The sequence below is a fragment of the Bombus terrestris genome, chromosome 8 (assembly GCF_910591885.1).
Source record: "Bombus terrestris chromosome 8, iyBomTerr1.2, whole genome shotgun sequence".
Taxonomy (NCBI): domain Eukaryota; kingdom Metazoa; phylum Arthropoda; class Insecta; order Hymenoptera; family Apidae; genus Bombus; species Bombus terrestris.
Genome location: NC_063276.1, coordinates 4,659,675 through 4,680,683, shown reverse-complemented (window position 1 = coordinate 4,680,683; position 21,009 = coordinate 4,659,675). Strand labels below are relative to the sequence as shown.

Sequence of the window (21,009 nt, the reverse complement as noted above, 5' to 3'; positions counted from 1 at the left end):
CATCGTTGTAAAAGGCGTGTCTGTAAAATGAGAGATACTTTTTGGATAAACAAATATATTAATAACGATCATTCTCGACGAAGAACGAAAACATGACGAAATAAATTGTCGAAAATCCCAGATTTCGACTCTTTATCCACCTGAAGTAATTTTTCTACACTCGCCCAAGCAATAATTCAGAATTTTCTATCGAACAACGAATCGTAGTGGATGGAAAGCGACCAGTTTAAACGTCGCTGATCGTGCAACGGGGGTGGCAAAAAGGTACGACAGGTTCGGTTGAGGGAAAGTCGTAGAAGAAAGCAGTCACCTACGGAGCTTCCTATCGTCGACGAACGAAGGGGAAAAGAAAATCGTTCCGTGGGTATAAGAAGAGAAGAATATCGGAATCTTCGATGCAATCGTGAAAGAACAGAAGCGTTTCTGCGGCTGACGTGGCATCGGGGTGGAGCAATTATTTAGACGAGTTTCGTGCCGCCTTCGTGGCTATCGATCGCTTTCGAGACAAGGTTAAAAATATCTATTTGCATGTCGAGATGCATTATGGTAGATTAGGCTATGTGGCTCCTTGACTCTTAGTGTCGCTTTTTTTCGTGTGGTCGTTCCACAGCTGCACGAAGGTCAATGTTAATGGAAGCGAAATTTGTGAATGGAAGGCAGATTGCTGACTGCGATTCGATTACACGGTAGAACTGTATTTACCTGAACCAGAGTTCAACATTATTGGAATTGTTTTCAGTAAACGTTTGTCTAAGATAATTACACGAATAAATTTATCGTGGTCGAATATCTTATTCGCATGATAATATCACGCGTGATATTACAGAACTGAATTAACCGACTAAATTCATTTCGGTGGAGCATTTTATCCACGTAATAAATAAATCTGATGTAGAGTAAACTGTTTTATACTTGATATGAAACTTGATCGAGTGATCTTTAGAAACATGTTGTAGGATGAAAGCGAAGCGATTATGAGCTAATAATAAATTAAGCTCGTTTATGTTATTAACACTTTGACTACCACGTTCTTACGATTGTAAAAATTGTATGAAAATTGACAGTTAGGGCATTTTGAATATAACCGATAAATAGAAGATACTTTGAAATAAAAAGTGCCCCATTGAACAATTACACATTTTTATTAGAACATGAATAAAAGAAAAATGAGAACAAATCTTGCATCTAACGGTGTACTGTGTTTGCATCCATATCTTTGAGGGCTAATCTACGAATATTATTATAAACACAGCTTAGAAAATAATCGTAAATGCTGCTTTATAATCATATAATGGAAGTTAGAAACGTGAACATACCTTACTATTATACATACAATGAGCAAATACTGTTTACTAATATTTTCTACACGTTTCAACAATATATTCTGCACGTTTTGCTTACGACAAAATAACGAATGCGAATGGTTTGTTGGAATAAACGAAGCCTCGTTATAATATGTCGCTATCAACCGTAAGCAAGACGCCACGGTGGCCACCCGTGACTACCAATAAGATAAACGGTCCATTGGGGAAGAATGTTGTCTTAGATCATCAATTTATTATTATTTATCCACTATATGCTTTGAATAATAAAAATACTCCCCTGACGTCTTCAGCGAAACATGTGATTTCAGCGTGGCAGTCAAAGTGTTAATAACGTTCATAATCTAAACGAAGTATTGGGTTGGCAACTAAGTGGTTGCGGATTCTGTCATTAGGTGGTAATGCCAAAACCATCGTTTAGATTATGAACATTAACACTTTGACTGCCACGCCGAAATCACATGTTTCGCTGAGGAAGTCATGAGAATATTTTTATTTTTCAAAGCATATAATGGCAAAATCTTTTGCTACAATTATTATCGCGATATAGGTAGTTTTTTTTCTATAATATACGCGTTTAGAGATTTCATTTTCTTTATTAACTTTTGTTTAAATTTAAAATCACAAGAAGCTTAAAATTTCTATTGGGTGGTATTGACAAAATCCGCAATCGCTTAGTTGCCAATCCGACAGAAATTTTAAGCTTCTTATGATTTTAAACTTGGATAGAAGTTAATAAACGAAATGAAATCTCTAAACGCGTGTATTACAGAAAAATAACTACCTATATATATATAACTACCTATAACTACCTATTAATAACTACCTAATAAAAGATGTACGCTTTAATAATCATTCAAGTAATACTTTCAACGCTTTTCAAAGGCTAAGAGCCGAGTTGCGATCTTGATTTCCAGTGACATATCGTGATACGCGAAGACTGCATGCTTTTTCCGGGATCAACGTCGATAATTCTCGTTGAGCGAAAAATAAATCGTCGGTGTAGGTGTAGGAGAGAAATCAGATAACCAGGTAACGTAGAACTGGTTTTCCGAATTTATCGGACTTCGATCCGATCTTTAAACGATTTGTAGACGAATCGACAGTTTGTACGCCCAAAGGATTCGGAAATCGACGCGCAATTTCAATTTCAATTCTGTGTTTTCTCGTTGAAAGAGAATATTCGCTTAAAATACCGATTACCGTATTGCTATTTGTATCGAAAATTTTTATTCTAAATATTAGTTGGAATGAGAATTTGTAAATGCTAGTTACAGTGAGGATTCATTTTTATAATTGAAAATAGCTTTGACGCGCGTGCATCTGAAAATCTGCGTTTTCCTTCTTATGTTTAGTTTAAAAAAACAAGAGATGGAGTATTTTTTTTGGAAAAAAACCAGAGTACTCACTTTGGGATGTCGCCGATCTTCGGTGGCCGACATTTTCGCGCAGGAACGTCGCCCCATATGTTGTACGCTGTAAAAAAAAAAAAAACAATATTTTTTAACACTATATCCGCATTTCCATTCATAATATTCTATCAAAGGAAAATTAATTGGGATTGCAAAATTGTAGTATTTGTAATACGCTATTTTTGTCCTTATTTATTTATCTATTTTCATTTTGCTATTTTTATTTTTAACTACGATAGTCGAATGAAAATGAGGCAATTGAAATTGTAAAAAGATATCTATTTTCAATTTCTAACATCCTAATGGGAAAAGTCGATTGGAACTGTACGACTACGATATTTTAGCTCTTTGCTTTTCATCAAATTTTCTACAAGAATTTCAAGCACAAATTGAAACAAACAAGCTGTCCGAAACAATTTAGAAAAGAAGCTAAAATTCTAAAATGGGTTCGAATTAGCTTTCGTCATGGAGTGAAGTTTCGATAATCGAGCGGCTCAGCCTTAACGAGTTCTCAGCTTCTGAATTAACACGCGGACTTTTCAACTTCGCAAAACTTCAAAGTTCCTGTCAAAGTCTCGAAGGTATGCGAAAGTTAGACGCGCAGACGTGTCAGCGGCTTGAAGGGATTTCGAGACACAGCCGAACGAAATTTCGAAGATATCCAAATTCAGCGAATTTCCAAAATTCAGTTACTCCAAGTTTCAACATTCTACCGATCCAGAAATTGCCACGAAATTAACATCGCACCGTAATCACCTGCGATAGATTTCTCACTAAAAAGTATTCTCTGATGAATGAATTCTAAACGAGAGAAGTTTGGTCGTTAAAATTTCGTACACACTGTATATACCTGTACAAGCTATCTATTTGTTTAACGCTACAACTACCGATCGTTAACACGAAACTATTTCTACCAAAATCAGTCAAAATGACTGGTCTTTAGAAAATACGTAATAATAGAATATTTTTATATTTATCGATTTATTACTTTCTTACAGAAGGAATTCCATGTTATGTAGTATATTTTTGATATTATTAATCCATCTAGGACCATGATCCCTAAACGAGGGTTGACACATTTATAAAATTGTAGAACCAATCATTTTGACTGGTGTAGTATTTCTAATGTTAGCATCCAGCGATCGATCCGGAATTTTCCTGATAACTGATATCATCATATCGAATGATACGCGGTAAAAATTTTTAAAACGTGTGTAAAGTTTTCAAAACGAGGAAACTGGTTAATCGCGGTTCGATAAACAGATTGCAGGACCCTTTTACACTTCGACAGGTGCCAGTCATTTTCACTGGTATTGGTATAAGTAACCTTGATACAAAATTATTTTCAGCTCGAATACATGAAAAGCAAAATAAAATTCATTATATTATTCTTTTAGTTATCGTTACGAAAGGCATTACATCCTCGTGGAAAAAAATATAACGTGAAGTAGGAATTTTAAAATAAAATTGTAAAACCAGTCGATTTGACTGGTGTGGTGTTTCTAGTGTTAAACAAGGCGAATTTGTTGCAATGAGACCCGATCAAATGTACTCTGGTATATAGCTATATAAAATTAACACCGGTGTTAATCCTTACTTTATGTGATAAATAAATAAATATTGCCATTGAATAAAGCTTCCTATGGGAATTGAAAGATAAAAGAAAGCTACTTGTTTGCGGTGATAAATTTTTTGAAATAACGCAACGGTCCAGTTATTTCCTGATCGACTCTTTCAACGTAGGATAATTGCTTGTTTGTTATCGGTGCTATTGAAAATAGGATGAAAATCGAGGCGGACATTGACGTTGAAAGCGTTCGATTCGAAAAACTGAAATATCCGTGTTAATTGTGCTTCGTTGTTACGCATCAGCCCTCTCATTCCCTCATGCCCTGCTCGCTTGTTCAACTTTTATTCCTTTCATCGATCGCTCATCTCGAAAGACATTTACTAATTATAAAGTTGGCTGTTCACTTTGAACACATTTGCGATGCACGATGTCCACTGTCCGTGCTCCAAACTCTGAACTCTGATTAAACTGCGACCCTTCATTTTTTATGTTTTAATCCTTCCATGAAGAGTTAAACATTACATCCGGCCAATTTATTTCCACTGCAAATTAGCTTGGCGATGCTACACGGTGCAATATTTTTCTTTGGCAAGGTATTAACGAATTAATTAGCATACATTTTTGTGGAAATGTTACAAATGGGAAAGTATATAAAAATTAAAGCAAAGCGCGTATAATATGGACAAATATACAAAACGTATGAAAATTAGAATTTTTTAAATGTTTCTATTAATTAAAAAATAGTTTTCTTACGACTATATATGTTTCTTCATTTTAAACATGGAATTAATATAAAATGATGTAAAATTTAAACGATAAAAACGTGAAGAGCTCAAAGTTTATTAAACAGAATGGGTGGTTATTAAAATTAAAGAAAAAATGAGACTAAAGTTAATTACGATAAAACTAAGACAAAGTTCAAGTAAAATTATTTCCTGGAAACTGTACGCGACACATACGTCCCGCCGGGGATGAGGGGATTAACGCAAAATGTACTCGTCACTGCGACAAAATTTTTTCTTTTGTCATTTGAAAAAGTCTCATATCCCTTTGAATTATGCTGTGCAAGCGTAAGCTATGTCACGCACAAAATGTTCTTCACCGTGGAATTATTCGATGAAAAGGGGAAAAGTTACGCGTGATTCAAAGAAAAGCTCGCAAATAACGCGAAATAAAATTTACGCTGATTATAAAGTTAACCTAAATTCAAAATAAACTCTTGCATTTAATCTAGAATATTAAATATTGTCTACAAAAAAGAAGAAGATAAAAATTGAACAATTGAAGGAAATTAGCCGATGCAAATCACATTTTTGCTTAAGCTTAATCGTTGCTTGTTTTAAGCAGAAATCGCGAGATTTAATCTAATTCTCGGCTGCGTATCATCTTTTCGACTAGTAGAGCATTTCCAGTTATTTCGAATTTCGTCGAGGTAAAACACGATTTATTGCTAGAAGTTGGAAAGTTTGGCTTTCCGCTCCGACGATGGAAAGCAGAGGTATCGTAAACTCAAAAGTTTCTTACAGGGCACAGAAGGCGAATCAGGTTATGGCGATTCTTGGAAACCGATCTTGGAACGAATCCAATCGTCACGAATCTGCTCGTTATCGTACGTAAGATCGAACTGGCGAAGAAAAATCGTGAACGAGCCGGCTTCCATTTCGATGAAATTCCGTAGGCTTGAAAATCAGCCAAAAAATGGCAAATACTCGATAACTCGAGTTTAACAGGGTTACGTAAGGGAAAAATGTTATCGATAACAATTGAGTGATTCTTTAATATGTACCAAGGAAATGTCGATAGACACGTTTTGGAAACGTGTTAAAAAATTTCACTGGCTGAATGTTCACTGGAAAAAGAATACCTGTATATAACGTGCACACGTGTACATAACGACCGTGTATATTAATAAAAACAATTGCGTTGCGTTCTTTATTGGAAAAATAACAGTGTACATATGCAGAGTGTAGAGGAAGGTCGGGGATAAAATTTAGGAACGCGAGTACTTGGATAGTTTTGACCAGGTTTCCAAAAATACGAAATATAGCGAAATGATTTTGATATGTTCCTTTCTCGTCGCTCTTTCCAAACTATCAATTTCATTACATTCACATTCCATTTCGACAAAATTTGTATTTCTTGCCTGTGAATTTTTCTTTTTGCTTTTAGGAAGAGCAAAAGAAAAAAAAAGAAGGAGAACATTGAGACTTGTATTACGTCTGGCAATTGAGATCCTGGGCTCCTTATAAACTGGCCACCGTCACACTTCTCCGCTGTCGCTAAGTTTCGTGCCCTTAAGGCCTTTTCCCTAATTGACCGCTGCATCGTAATTCAGATAGCTAAGAGGCTGCTTTTATATATATATCGCGAGGATGCCTCGGGAATTAATCGGAAAAATTCTATTCTCTTGACAAATTGAGCGTGAAATCGCGTCAACGTTAGCCACACAGCATCGGCCACATACCTCGTCACCAGCTTTCAACATTACACCATAACCTTACGCACATTTTCAGAAAAACCTCTAACTGAACAGCTTCTCCGAATAGTCGCACATTGACAAAACAGAGTCGTATCTCTTTAGGCTTTGTAAAAAAAAATTAATTTAATTTATGATAATAATCTTTTTCTCTTTTTTTATACGTGGGGAAATCCTCCCCCACCCTCCCGCTCTTGAAAGCGGCTGGGTAGTGTCGGAATTTATGACAATAATCCGTGGAGGTTCACGTGTAGAGGATGGTTGGTACGTGAGGTTTAAAGCACGAGATTGCTCGTTGTTGAAATCGTCGAATATATTTAAAATAATAAATTAATGTACGGCCATTAATCACTGAGTCGTTAATACAAAGTGCAAATCGCAGAATAAAATCGCGGATGGGAACTCGATAAATGTTCGTCATGTAACTCGGTAGATCGCTCGTGATACTCGGAGATACTCGATGATACTGTTAGATACTCGGTATGTACTCTCATGCTCGCGATCGCGTCCGTTTATTTATACTGGCCGGAGGGAAATCGGAAAATTTGAATTCGTCTTCGTTCGACGGTTGCATGTAGCAGCGATATCGTTTTGCCCGGAGTTTATTTATTCTTAGATTACGTGTATCCTAACGATCCTGATACTCCGAGGCAAAACAACAACATGATTTGAATTGTACTGTAACTGATGTGCCGCTACAAATCTAATGTTTTATTTAAAATAATTGATCTTGCAATAAAATCTGAAAGAATATTTTCCTCGTATAACACACAATGTGAACATCTTGCAAGTGCGGATGGTTATGGATCAATAAGTTTGAAAGCTCCAAGTGGTAAATGAATGTCGATGAGATTGGGGTTCGTTGGCCACGATTAGTATCTGTTTTCAATCATCGGCTTGATTTCATCCGTGATTTGATTACTTCCGATAAATTAGCTTAATAACGTGACAAAGTATCTTGCCACGCTTGGATTACTGATCCGTTGTCGATTTTTAATGAGCAGGGGAATTGGTACTGTGGTTGTTTTTACGCGAACTTTACCATCTGTCGTTCTTATTTCCCTTCTGTTTTCCTTGTTTCTTCCTTTTGCCTCTTTACGTTTTACGCGAAATATCGAACATCTTTTTTACCAAATGAAGAAAAAGGTGATGAATTATTCGAATGGAAGGAACACGATGTCAGGTGACTTGACTAATGAGAAAACTCGATAAACTGCAACTTTTTCCTATTAATATTGAGCCTTTCAACGGAGATTATTTACTTCCACGAATTTATTTAATGCGAGAAAATTATATAAATAAACGTAAATTCGGAAGAAATTAATATTCAATTGTCTCTATTTCTTAATTTATCCAGTTAACCAATATGGCTTCTGAGCAATTCGTGCTTCAAGTTAAGTAAATAACAGATCACTTGATTAATTTGAGAACTAGTAGGCCTGGATTGATTTACAAGATAGAAAACAAGAGTATTTTAAGATTACAGTCGTTCGAAGGTGATACATCATTAAAGTGCATTACAAATCGAACAGACAATTATTGGGTTGGCAACTAAGTGATTGCGGATTTTGTCAATACCGCCTATTGACAAAAGCCGCAATCACTTAGTTGCCAATCTAATATTTGTGTTTTAGTTCTATTGAAAGTCTTCGATTTTCATACTAACGTAGTTTCGGTTTCTCAATTTCCCTAGTCACATAGACATGGAGATTCGGCAGCTAAGAATCGCTCATTTTCTCCTTTTATCCGCGGTTTCTTCGCCCTCTGTGCACCGATAAACTTCGTTACCCCGTTATTGCACTCGGCGAACGATAATTAATTGAAAGGTCGGTGATCAAAGCCGGACAGCTTTTCGTCCGATTGGAACGAGGCGATGGATCTAAAGGAAGCGAAGGAAATTAGATGAAGCACACGATGATAGATAAGAATCGACTTCCAACTTAATTACTTTCTCCCAGGACAGCTTCGGAATATTTTGACAATATCAACTTATGTCATCATAATACTGTTTTCTACGCTTTTCTATACGTACAGCTTCCGTTCTACAACTTGATTTTATAAAGTCATTAAAACTTCTAACGCTACTCGCTGCACAGCCAATTAAAATTTAAAAGACGAGAGGCAGAAAGGTTATATCCCTTCAAGCTCTAATTACAAATATCTAAAATGACATGGATTAAACGAAATTAAAGAGTTAATACAATTATAGCAAGAAATTAGAATAAACGAGATAATTAAAGGAAAGATTGGATGCAAGGAAAAGCGACATCCTGTTAATCGCTTAAATATTAATACTTTAATTGAAAAGTCGATTTTTCTAGCAAGTTTGTACGATAACAGAACGAATGGGCAAGACAGGTGTAAATTTGAATTCACACTTTGCTCGTTAATGTGACTCGACCGGCTGCTAACTCGATTAATAGCCATCGACTTCTCAGACGACGCCATCCGACTCAAGCAAATTTACCTTCCGGTAAGATTCATTAACTAACTGTATTAAAAAAATTGCCATCGTCTCTGGTCGGCGTCCTTCGTGCCCCTAAGGCTAACCTGTTGCCCCGTTTCCCGTGAGAAATTTCGTTACCGCGCTGATGCACCCGCTAGACGATAATTAAACGATAATTAATCCCTCCGCTGGAAGATTCGACCGAGCATGGAGTCATCGTATTTTCCATTATCAAGAATTCTGTTGGATTTTCTCGTCGACAAGAGGGATATCTAGAAGCTAGAAGGACATACTCGTTTTCCAGGTATAATATTGCGCAATTTCGTCAAAGAAATTGCAATCTTTCTTTTTATATTTTCTTATTGCGATCAAACAATAATTCCAATGTTTCTAACGTTGATTTCAGTCGTTTATTTCAAGATCGATTCTGAATCTTATATTTGTCTATAATTATCGTTTCCACAAAGCTGCTGTACTTGTTTCTTGATAGATCCGCGAGATAATAACGAGAATATTAACGTTTCGTTAACGCGAAATCTCCTTACATTTTCCAATGAAATTCTAGGAAATTGCTAATGCCGATTTTAGCCACAATTGGCAATTTCTTAAATTAATACCAATGTCCAATCTTCCTCTACGTTTTTCAATCGACGACCATTGAAATAAAAGGTATAAACAATTAAATAGAAAATTGCAAAATTCACGTCGGAAAGTTTCATTCGACTTCTCAAAGACATTAACGTTTTGTTAACGCGAAACCTTTTTAAATTTTCCAATGAAATTCTAGGAAGTTGCTAATGCCGATTTTAGCCACAATTGGCAATTTCTTAAATTAATGCCAATGTTCAATCTTTCTCTACGTTTTTCAATCGACGACCATTGAAATAAAAGGTATAAACAATTAAATAGAAAATTGCAAAATTCACGTCGGAACGTTTCAGTCGACTTCTCAAAGACCTAACCACGGCACTGGCTGTTTATCGACGAGTAAAGGATTCCCAATAAACTTTAGAACGTTAATCGTTGGCGAAAATTTGAGAGGAAGGAATTTAACGTTAAACGCCGCAAGGAATTTGAAAGGTGGAAATTGCTGGTCTTCTCTCGACCGAGCAAGCGAACAATACGTTCGGCGATCGTCTGTCGAAGGAAGAATTGAATGGGGAAAAGCGGTATGAAGAGCAGAGAACGAGTCGCGGGTCATTTCCAATTACTCCGCTAGACGACTCGTAGGCACAAGTCAATTGTTAAATCGCCAAGGGTCCACGAATCGCTTGGAGCCGGATCTGTGTTCGTATTATCTCGGTCATATCCTCTTTTCCGTCCATAACTAGTGCCGGCTAACTCTCTGGCTGCTCTTAGCTGGAATCGTTCCAGTCACACACATCTATATACTACACACGTGCAGAGATATCGATCGCGATGACGATGGAAAAATAATTGTCAAGATTGCGATCGCTCTACTTCACGTGCACGGCTTCTGCTCGAGACGTTTGTTCGTTTCGTTCGTTCACTGAAATGGGCAAACAACAAATCTCATCAGTTTTCTCTTGATATACTTATGTCACTTATTTATCTTGCCTGTTGCAGGGAATAGAAAGATAGCGAATGGATTTAAATCGATTATGATTAATCCGTGGATTTTTGCGCACTTAAGGGAAACTTAAAGGTGCGGAAATTCACCTGAGACGCAAAAATATATAAAATATCCGAAATAGAATATACTCGTTATGATATTTAATGGACAAAACAGATTTCTTACCTAGGTTCCCTTTTCTTGTAATTCTTTCTTTTTTTTGTTGTTGTTTTTGATGATGATATAATTTATGTTACATGAATATTAATTTGCATAAATATACACACTCCGCTTACGTACGGTGTATTAACGAAATGAATAAATGAGAAAATCTCCCTCTTGATATATCTGTTCCATGCATTTATCTTACTATTGGGGAAACAGTAGATTAGATAACAAGAATTGTTTTAGTTGTGAAATATGAACCAAGCGAGTAAATAATGAATTTAAATAATGTTGCGAAAATAAATGACAAACAACGAAAGAAATAACCTAAATACTGTTGATATGTTTCTTCTTTTTTTTTATGTATTTGCTATCTTTAAAAATATTTAAGTAAATAAGATAAGTGAGAATTGTATTTTTATTTGATAGGGAATTTGGCTCGATCATGGTATATCGAACGAAATGAGCAAATAAGAAATTTGAATAATATCGATACAGATATTCGTGTCAAGAAATGGACAGTTTGAAACGTTCGTAAATCATCTGCTCGCCATTAAGTTTATCGTCGACTCGGCACGTGCACTTTTCCAAATCGAACGCCAGCATTTGCGCGAGTACGTGTGCACAGCACACACATCACCTTGACACACTTGCAGAATTAAAGGGATGCGTGTACGGCAACGAATACGCGAGCTCGTTTATCATCCATCCTACCGGATGAAATATTTTCGCAATTATACAGAGGCATAACTGCATCTCATCCGAGATTTCGTTGCTTCAAATTATCCGATTGATATATCCACGATATGAAACGTCGTTTCTGTAAACTGATATCGTCCATCTAATTTCGCCTTACTACCAAAACTTTCGTCAACTATGTTGAGAAATAGAAATTTATTAGAATTTACGTATATTAAATATTGATAAGATTGAACGTTAATTTTGATTGAACAAATGAATTAATTTTAAAAAATAAATGAAATAATTAATTTATGTAGTTTCATTAAAGTAAATATTAATTATTAAAAATTCACTATTAGCTGTTGTGAACAATCGGAATATAAGACATTGCTGTATTCTTAAATTAATTTTGCTTATATTACTATTGTATTAAATGTCTACTTTACTGTATTCCTATATTCTTAAATATCTACATTACTATGTTTCCATTGGATTGTCTGAAAAGTTTCTTTCGTTTTACAAGGAAACAATAGATGCACAACATTTTTCGTTTTATATTATTTTGACCATTAGCTTTTTTATCCTACAATTTATATCGTATGATCCATATTGCATTACGTGCAGTATATTAATACGTGTAATAAAATATAATATAAAAATGTGTTGCATCTATTGTTTCCTTCTAACACGAAAGAAACTTTCCAGACAACGTAATATTATTCTTGAATCCTTATATTCCTAAATCTATATACTATTCCTACGTTAATAAGTTTCTATGTTTTTAAATCCCTAAATCGTCAAATTTCTAAATTCCGATATTTTTATACTTGCCATATCCCTCTCCTGAAATTCATACATTTCCAAATTCTTATATTTCTGAATATCTAAATTCTACACTTCCATGTCCCTAGATTCCTAAATTCCTGCACTTCTAAGTCCTTGGATTCCCAAATGCGTGCATCTCTAACTCCCTAGATTCCTAAATTCCTATATTAGTAAGTTTCTATGTTTTTAAATACCTAAATCGTCAAATTTCTAAATTCCAATATTTTTATACTTGCCATATCTCTCTCTTGAAATTTATATATTTCCAAATTCCTATATTCTTGCACTTCTAAGTCCCTAGATCCCTAACTCCCTGCACTTCTAAGTCCTTGGATTCCTAAATGCGTGCATCTCTAAATCTCTAGATTCCTAAATTCCTACATCCCTATATTGCTATACATATCTCTATGTTTCTCTACCTCTATATCCTGAAATCCCTAAATTTCTACATTTCCACGTTACTGCATTTCTGCGTTCTTGCGTAACCAAATTCCTATATCCCTGAGTTTCTACATTCCTGTATTCTCCTATTCCCATATTTCTACACGCTTAGATCTCTCTAAATCCCTAAACTCGTACATTTTGAAATTCTTATATCCCTAAATTCCTCTACTTTTCAAGTTTCAACGTTTGAAAAATGCATCGACGCAATAGTGGGATAATTCCATGGAAACACGAGCATCGAATCGTCATCGATATCGGTGTTTACGTGCTTAGGGCGAGTTTATCGTGGCGCTTATATCAAGGCCTGGCTGTGATCGACAGTCAGCTCCATTAATCAACGTAAACTCGATTAAGAGTCACGAAGCAACCCTCTTTCGACCCTCTGCGACCCTCCTGCTGGTCGAACCCCGAGGGCACGCTGCGTTTAGGGGTTGAAACCAACGGCCACAGCTGCTATAATTGAAATCTACGAATTTGCTGAGGTTTAAGTTGTATATAGGAAGGTTTAGAATATATCGGGTGAAATTGATCGAGAGATTACCCTTGGCACAGCAATTTTCAGTTCATCGAGATACCTAAAATTCACTAAAATTGTCCATCCCTTTATTTTTCTTTTTACTCAAGTTCTCTGATAGTCAGGAAATTCGTTTTTGCATAAATGTATGAATTATTGATCGTAAACTATTTTAAGGGATTATTTTTCGTCTAACAAGAATTTTATTCGGAAAATACATCAGGATGTCCAAAAATTAGACGAAATTGTAGAAAATTGTAGTATTTCTTTATTAATTTTTGGAGAAATCCTTTGATGATTAGAATACCGGCTTTACAGAGGTTTAGATCCTATTGGTTTAAAATCAAACAGAAAGTTATTTTCATTTTAGTAAAGAAGTTTGAGAGAAATAACGAAAAATGTGGAACGATGATTAATATCGATATTATTGTAAGATGGACGAATAACGAACAAAGAAAGTTAGTAAGTTTCTTTCCATCTTATTTGCATATTAAATCCTCGTCACAATTTTTATTCGAAATGAGAATCGCTGATATACGATAGTGAACGTCGTTATTATTTTACCAGAGGAATGATAGAACAGATACATAATAAGTAGGCAAAAGCATGCGAATATCGTTTCTGTTTCGAATCGAACTCGATTTGAAAGGATATAGGATAATGGACATTAGGTTATTCAAATGTTAGTAGGAAATTGTGTATTTCTAGGAATTGGTTAGTGGGAATCACGTACTTCCGTTTCCATTTCGCGAAATTATCAGAAAATAATCAACTGCGACCGGTTGGATCCGCATTGCGTTGGTTCATGAATGTGCATGAACTCGTACGTAATGAAACGTCGTTATTGATTACTGATAATCCAATCAACGGCATGTATTACTCCTCGGCATGTCGATTAAATGGTATTAATTAATCCAAAGATAGAAAGAGAAACCGAGATGATCTTAACGAACCCGATTCTCTGGTTTCGAAATCTCTTGCTCTCTTCTAAAACATCCGCACGATAAACTTTTGAGTAAATCGAAAAATATCAAAACAACTTGTTCGATTATGCTAACTAAAATCATAAAATTTGCTCCAAGACAAATAAATAAGAAGATAGAAAACGTAAAAAGAGAATTAGAGGACGGTAAAGGCGACTCCTGTGTAATATTGTTGGATATTTTCATTCTAATTTTTCTTTATAGTAAGGATGGAAAAAATAATAAAATTAGACGTTTCTCCAACGTCAAAAAACGAAGGCAGACAGAGAATCAGAAATATCTGTAGTCGAATAACTCCGTTTGCAGGAAAAATTGTGTAGAATTCTCGAGCGAAGGAAATCAAGACAAACGGTAGAAAACAAGAGAACGTTGAAGTTGGAATCGTATCATCTGATCTCGAAACAGTAGTCACGTCTCGTATGCTTCTGCCAACGTTTCGTAAACAGAGGAGTTTGCTTCATCAGAGTTTGCCTGAATATTTGGCTAACGAGCGAGAGTATGTCAACGAAGTCTGATGAGGCAAACTGCGACGATCGTAGCCTGTTGACGAGGAAACGTGGCCACATTCCGGAAATCAATAACAGCGAAACAATTAAGAACGAGTTGAATAGCAAGCAACTGCGCGTCCTTTTCTCAATTTAAAATTGATTAAAAAAGAAAAAGATGTAATATGATTGCCCTTGTCGCTAACAATCTGATGCCACTTCAAAAAAAGAATAAATAATAAGAGTAACGATTGTCCCTTTTATCTTCGTGTATTCTATCGTTGTAATTCTTGCACTCGACGTCCAGGGTTTTTTTTTTTTAATTGAACATAAAAATTATTACAAATAAGGTAGAATAATTGAAGTATAAAGCGTTAGAGAAAAACATTTTTCCAAATAAGAAATATATGCAAAAATATGTAATTCAAGGAAGAAACAAACTGTTGTCTGGATATTTAACAAAATACCATAGAAATAAAAAAAAAACAAAGTTTTTATGAATTTTTTAAACCTCTTCGAAAACACGAAATTCCAAAATGGAAAATTGCATTACACTGGTAGTTTCACGTATATCTCTACACCTATATATTTTTTTCTTTTTAACATCCTATTAATCAATGCCTTTGCATTCCACGACCACGTGTTAGTTATTCTCTACGCTTGTGTTTCCACTCGCCGTCAGAAGGCAACCTGACTACGAATCCACATTATAAATTCAAACAAATTAGCTTTGACAATAAATCTTTCCAAAAAAGCGACTATACATATTCTGATGACATTTTCCAATAGATAATTATCATCTTATTTTTATCATTGCTTACTTTATCCCAAAAACCAATTACTCGCCTAATTTATGACAAAACAAAGAAGAAAGTAGAATTTTTACATCATATTCTCCTTCATATTATTTCCATCTATGATATATCTTCCGTTTGATATTCAAAATATCATTTCCACGTTCTGCCAAACCATTCTCTGCTCTTTGCGACCGTTGCCACGCGACCATCACCTGGTCAAAAGAACACGATCCAACTCACCTTCCATCGTTATATTATCCCCGAGCTTCATTTCGGTGCTCAGTGTGCTCACTGTTCCGGATGGTCCCACGTTGTTCCAGCCGACTAGCCGTCAATCGAACCTTCCCAAATCGCTCGATGGAGACACGAGCGATTATTCTCTGGAAATGTCACTTTCTCTCCCTCCCTCTCTCTCTCTCTCTCTCTCTCTCTCTCCCTTTTTCTCTCTATTTCTGTTGCCTGTAAATCGCAGGTATCCAATTACCAGGGACCTCTAGACAATCCCTTTTTTCCCTCCACGAGCTTTCTTCGTCCTCGTTAAGCGACCAACCAACGTGCCGACGATCGCACGCCTTTCCCACGTCATGGTCAACGTGTCGTTGCGAGATTAGACAATCGAATTATCAAAGATTTCGACAAGCTGCTGACACACGGACCAGTCGATGAGTCGCGAGTTCCCTCGGTCACCATCGATCGCGAGCCTTCCGCTTCTTGCAAGGTCATCGTACCTCCTTCCAAATGCAAAATCTTCGCTTTGATTCTGTCGATAGAGCCACGATGGATCTTTGATTCGGTTGTCGTGCAAGAGCCGGAGCAGAGTTTACGGACACTTGGTCGAACTGTTCATTGTGGACCTGTGAAACAAAGAAACGATGTTATATTGTATTTATTACATAGAATGATATATATATATATATTATTGTCTTATATTAAAATTAGTGGTTGTTTTTCATTGGAAAGAAGAAATACGTATAGCGAGTGGATAAATATTCTGACGTAGAATGGAGACCGTAAGCATGATCGTTCAATGTCGAGGTCACCTATTTCAGGCTTCTGCATTTGAATCGGTTTTTTGACAATCTGCTTTTCATCGTCGCGTTTAGTATTTTATCAACAAGTATCTGAATATTTAGTAAATAAATACGTACACGAGTCTAGCCGGACGATCAACTTTAGATCAACTTCTTTGCAAGAAGGTAGGAAATTTAGAAATACATTTAAAGAATGTCCGAGTCTTAAGAAGGACACGTTTGCGTAAGTAAAAGTTAGGGAATGAAATTACAAAGTGAAATTTAAAATTTGAAAATGCAATTTACTTTTTATTCGTGTTACGTATATAAAATAGATGAGTTAGATGGTTTCGATGGAAACACGTTTCCCATCGGCTACGGTTAAAGTACACGAATAAACTATGTCCTCGACACACTTCAGAAAACTTTCTCAAAGGAAGAATATTAGTTTTATTTAAACATTAAGATAGCAGCAAGTTACTAAAACGTCTAGTCCAAATTGATATTCACAGGAGAGTCAAAACTTTGCGTGTTCCGCGAGATACGCGTTTTCAAAGAACACACGAGTTCCATAGAATTTTAATACTTCGCCCAGACTTCGTGTAGCGACAATAACGTTAAAACAGTGCTTAAAAGATCATCTTGCAAACTTTCTTGCGTGCAATCGCGAATCTAGCCATTTAAGGGCGCAAAGGCTTAAAAAAGTAGGGTAAATCTAACATTTTTTCTCGCCTACAAACATTTGCTGAAGGATCAAGATTTTTATAGCAAATTTCCAACAACATTTGAACTCTGTATTCGTATTTTTTTGTATCACATAAAATTAGAAAATGACGGTGGTGAAAACAGATTATCCTCGATGTAGCATAAAACTTGTTCATAGTTTGGGAAAATAAAGAAATGGTAGCTTGTTAAGGAAAACATTTGATTTCACATTGACGAAAGGCAAGTTTAAACATTCGGAAAAATTCAGGGAATAACGTTTAAAAATTTCGAGTTAATCCAATGGAGAGTTTCGGGGATCTACTGGGTGCAAGGTCGAAGAACATAGTTTCGAGAAAAACGTGTTCGAAATTTTAAGTTAACCTTCCTCTAAAGTAAAAGAATGCGTTCGTATTCAGCGTTGGAACCTCGGTATCTTTTAAAATTTCAAAGTACCTTTTACCTTTTACCATGGTATTCTAGATATATGCAGCTTTAAAAAGATATAAAAAAGATTTAGATTTAGATTTCTTGAAGCCGATATGGCTGCATGGCTTCTTAAATGAAAATTCCTAAATGTGGTAATATTCCCAGAGAAACTTTTGACAATATTTGCAGGAAAAGTTAGGATGACGATGTTAGGTGAACGTATGCAAGTTCGTAAATAGTTTAAATTTATAAAGAAACCTGGCAGACATTCTATCAATGAAATCCCTGGAATCCCAAGGTTCTTAGTCAATTAAGCTTCTATAACCAGAAGCTTGCTCGTTTATGAAGGAAGAAAGGAAGAATTGATCTCAGTTCTTTTTTATTTTTTTATATACAAAACATATTTTCAAACTGCTACTAGTACAATGAAACGCTACTAAAAGTATGCTACTAAAAGTAATAAAAATAGACCTGTGGCAAATAAATGAAACAAGACTTTCAAAAATCCGCCACAGTGAAATTTCATTTATCTGAATCGCGTTTGAATATAATTTGTCTGATTTATCGTTTGATCCGAGTATAATTTATCCGGCAAACGAAACAGAACTCAAAGACCACACGTCGAGCGTTCGTTAAAACTTTGCCCCAATAAACACAGCTCTGCCGTATTTTATATAAAAAGCATAGAAAATTGAAAGCACCGTGTCTGAAAAAACTTTAAGAATTTTAAATGAAAATTCATCTAAATTCGATGGACGTCGTAGGTATTACGTTACACCGGCCTTTTATTCATTTCTCATCGATGAGTATCCAGGCAACTGGGCCACAGGAATCCAATGGACTCTCGGTTCGACCAAAAGGCACGGAACCATAATCCAGGCGCTTTGTTCCAAAGGAATTCCGGGAATTTAGTTCGTTCGTCGTGTATATCGACGGGATAAGGTGAATCTGTCCAGGTTTACGTCACGCATCATGCACACACAATTTCTGATGCGTTAGATTGTGCGCACCACGATGTGCATAATGTTGATTGACGAGGATCGATGCTGCTATTAATAAAAGGGACTTGCCGATGCTTCAACATCGAAAGGTACTTCGTTGTACTGCGTCAAATCCTAGTAATTTTCCTTTACCTACGAAACTTGTAAGAAACTCTTATGAATATTCTGTGTTTTATGGCAGAAGCCTAAAAATTCCATTGGCGATGTAACGAGACTCAACTATCGTGATTTTATTCGTAAAGCTTGAAACAAATATGAAAATGTTTATGACAAACTACAGGATACATATTTGTTGTATATATTTGGTAGAAATTATAAAAATAATTAAACGGCCAATTATAAATTACATTAACAAACCTCAATAGTCATCGAGGCTAATAGTATGCAGGATTAAGCTGGCTACTCATGTTGTATACTAATTTTATATTAAATATCTTGTGATTTCCGTACACATGTTCAGATTGATTTCAAACTCGATCGATATAATCACGACAGTGTGTTTTTACAGCGCAAATGAAATTTTCAAATGTTCTGAACAATACATACGACATGGACATAACACTTTTCCTTGATAAGCGCTCAAATAGAAATTAGACGCGATAGAAAAATTATGCGAAAAGTTCTCAAAGCCCAAGCACATTTCCTATAATTTTACTTATCCTTGCACATTCGTCACAATATTGGGCTAAGCATATGCACGACTACAACAACCATCAAATCATCATTCGACTGTAAGATCGCTGTAATTCTAGTTTCGTCAAAAGGAAGCAATTGTGATCAAACGCTTCTATCGTAAATCTTCTATTTATTTTCTTCGATACACGAAACGAGGCTTTCCTATAAAACAAGCTCATTTTTCGTTTCCATTGATTGTTTGAAAGGCGAAAAAGCAGAAAAACCAGAGGCACAAAGTAACATTTACAGACTATATTTCCCTTTAAGAAATAAGGGAGAAGGGAAGAACAACAACGGTGATATTTTCAGTATTCCGTGTACATTTCAACGAACGAGGATCCGAAGCGCGTGTCGCGTAAAATTGGAAAGGCTTTTTCGAGTCGTTAAGTAAATCCTGATAAGCGGAGCATCTAACGTGGCTCGTTAAAAGTGTTCCGCTGGTGTTCGAACGATGCTCATCGTTTATTATTTCCGGACGTGACTTCGCTTCCGCTATCGGTTCTCAATGAAAGCGGTTAGAAATATACATTTTGAACCGCTATCGCTTAACGATGATACACATTTTGCTGTAAGTCGTTAAAGAAGATAAAATATTAAATAAATTTGTTACTTTCGTGGATCGATGCTGCTACGTCCTTTGAATTTTTATGTCTCGATAATTCGTAATTTTTCTAAGAGGAATATTATTATCATTGAGAGAAATTTGTTTCGTTAAACGAACTTACAAGTTTGCAAAATGAACCCCGTTACTTTCTTTGAATTTTTATATCTGAATCTGTATCTCGTTTTAGGAAACAACAAGATTTTCGATATCTCGAAACAAAACGAAAATTTCTCTATATTATTAACTTTATATTAACGTAATAATTATTTTATTTTTCCTTAAACATGAGATATTCCTTAGTGATAAAAAAAAAAAAAAAAAATGATTCGAGAAACACAGGAGAGCGAAGAATTTGACAACAAATTTATTTATATGTTAGAATTATTGGAACGAAAGATTTGTAAATTGATATTCCAACAACGTTTCTGACATTTTATCTCATTCTTCTTGATGGAAAGAAAATTTCCAAGAACTTTTCTTTAGATTCAACAATAATTCAGACGTAAAATATACGGGGTAGTATTTCAATGAAATTCCTTACATTCTACTCTTCGTATCGATTTAATGTCCCCAGAATTTGGGTATTATTTTATTAAAAAAATCAGAATAAAGATTTGAAAGGTTTGGCAAACGACCAGCATTTCGTCCTTTTTTCTCCCTTGCTTTGGAACGTCCTTTGCAGAATGATAAACATGTTGAATTTCCAGCAGACGGTAAAAGCGCTGGAAAATTATGTGATTTTATATCCGACTGTAAAAAATGCTGCCGCAAACCGGCATACATCTCCGTATCGCATAAAATTCGTGGCTATCTTCGCTCGATATCTCCAATTTTTTGAGCCTTTATACATTGACCTAATTCCTCCTCAATACAGTAAAAGCATGGTAACATAATA

The 21,009-nt window shown here is 35.5% G+C and overlaps 1 protein-coding gene across 4 annotated transcripts in view; it reads right to left on the bottom strand.

Moving 5' to 3' along the window:
- Nucleotides 1-21,009, bottom strand: part of LOC100648209 — a 94,551-nt gene that overhangs the window by 49,227 nt on the left and 24,315 nt on the right. For all 4 annotated transcript variants that reach the window (XM_048408095.1, XM_048408094.1, XM_048408096.1 and 1 more), the window contains 2 exons: nt 15,934-16,547; nt 2,732-2,798 (listed from right to left, as the gene is read on the bottom strand). In XM_048408095.1, the coding sequence (XP_048264052.1) occupies nt 2,732-2,798; nt 15,934-15,964 (98 nt within the window). In that variant the 5' untranslated portion in view covers nt 15,965-16,547. The remainder of the gene's footprint in view (nt 1-2,731; nt 2,799-15,933; nt 16,548-21,009) is intronic.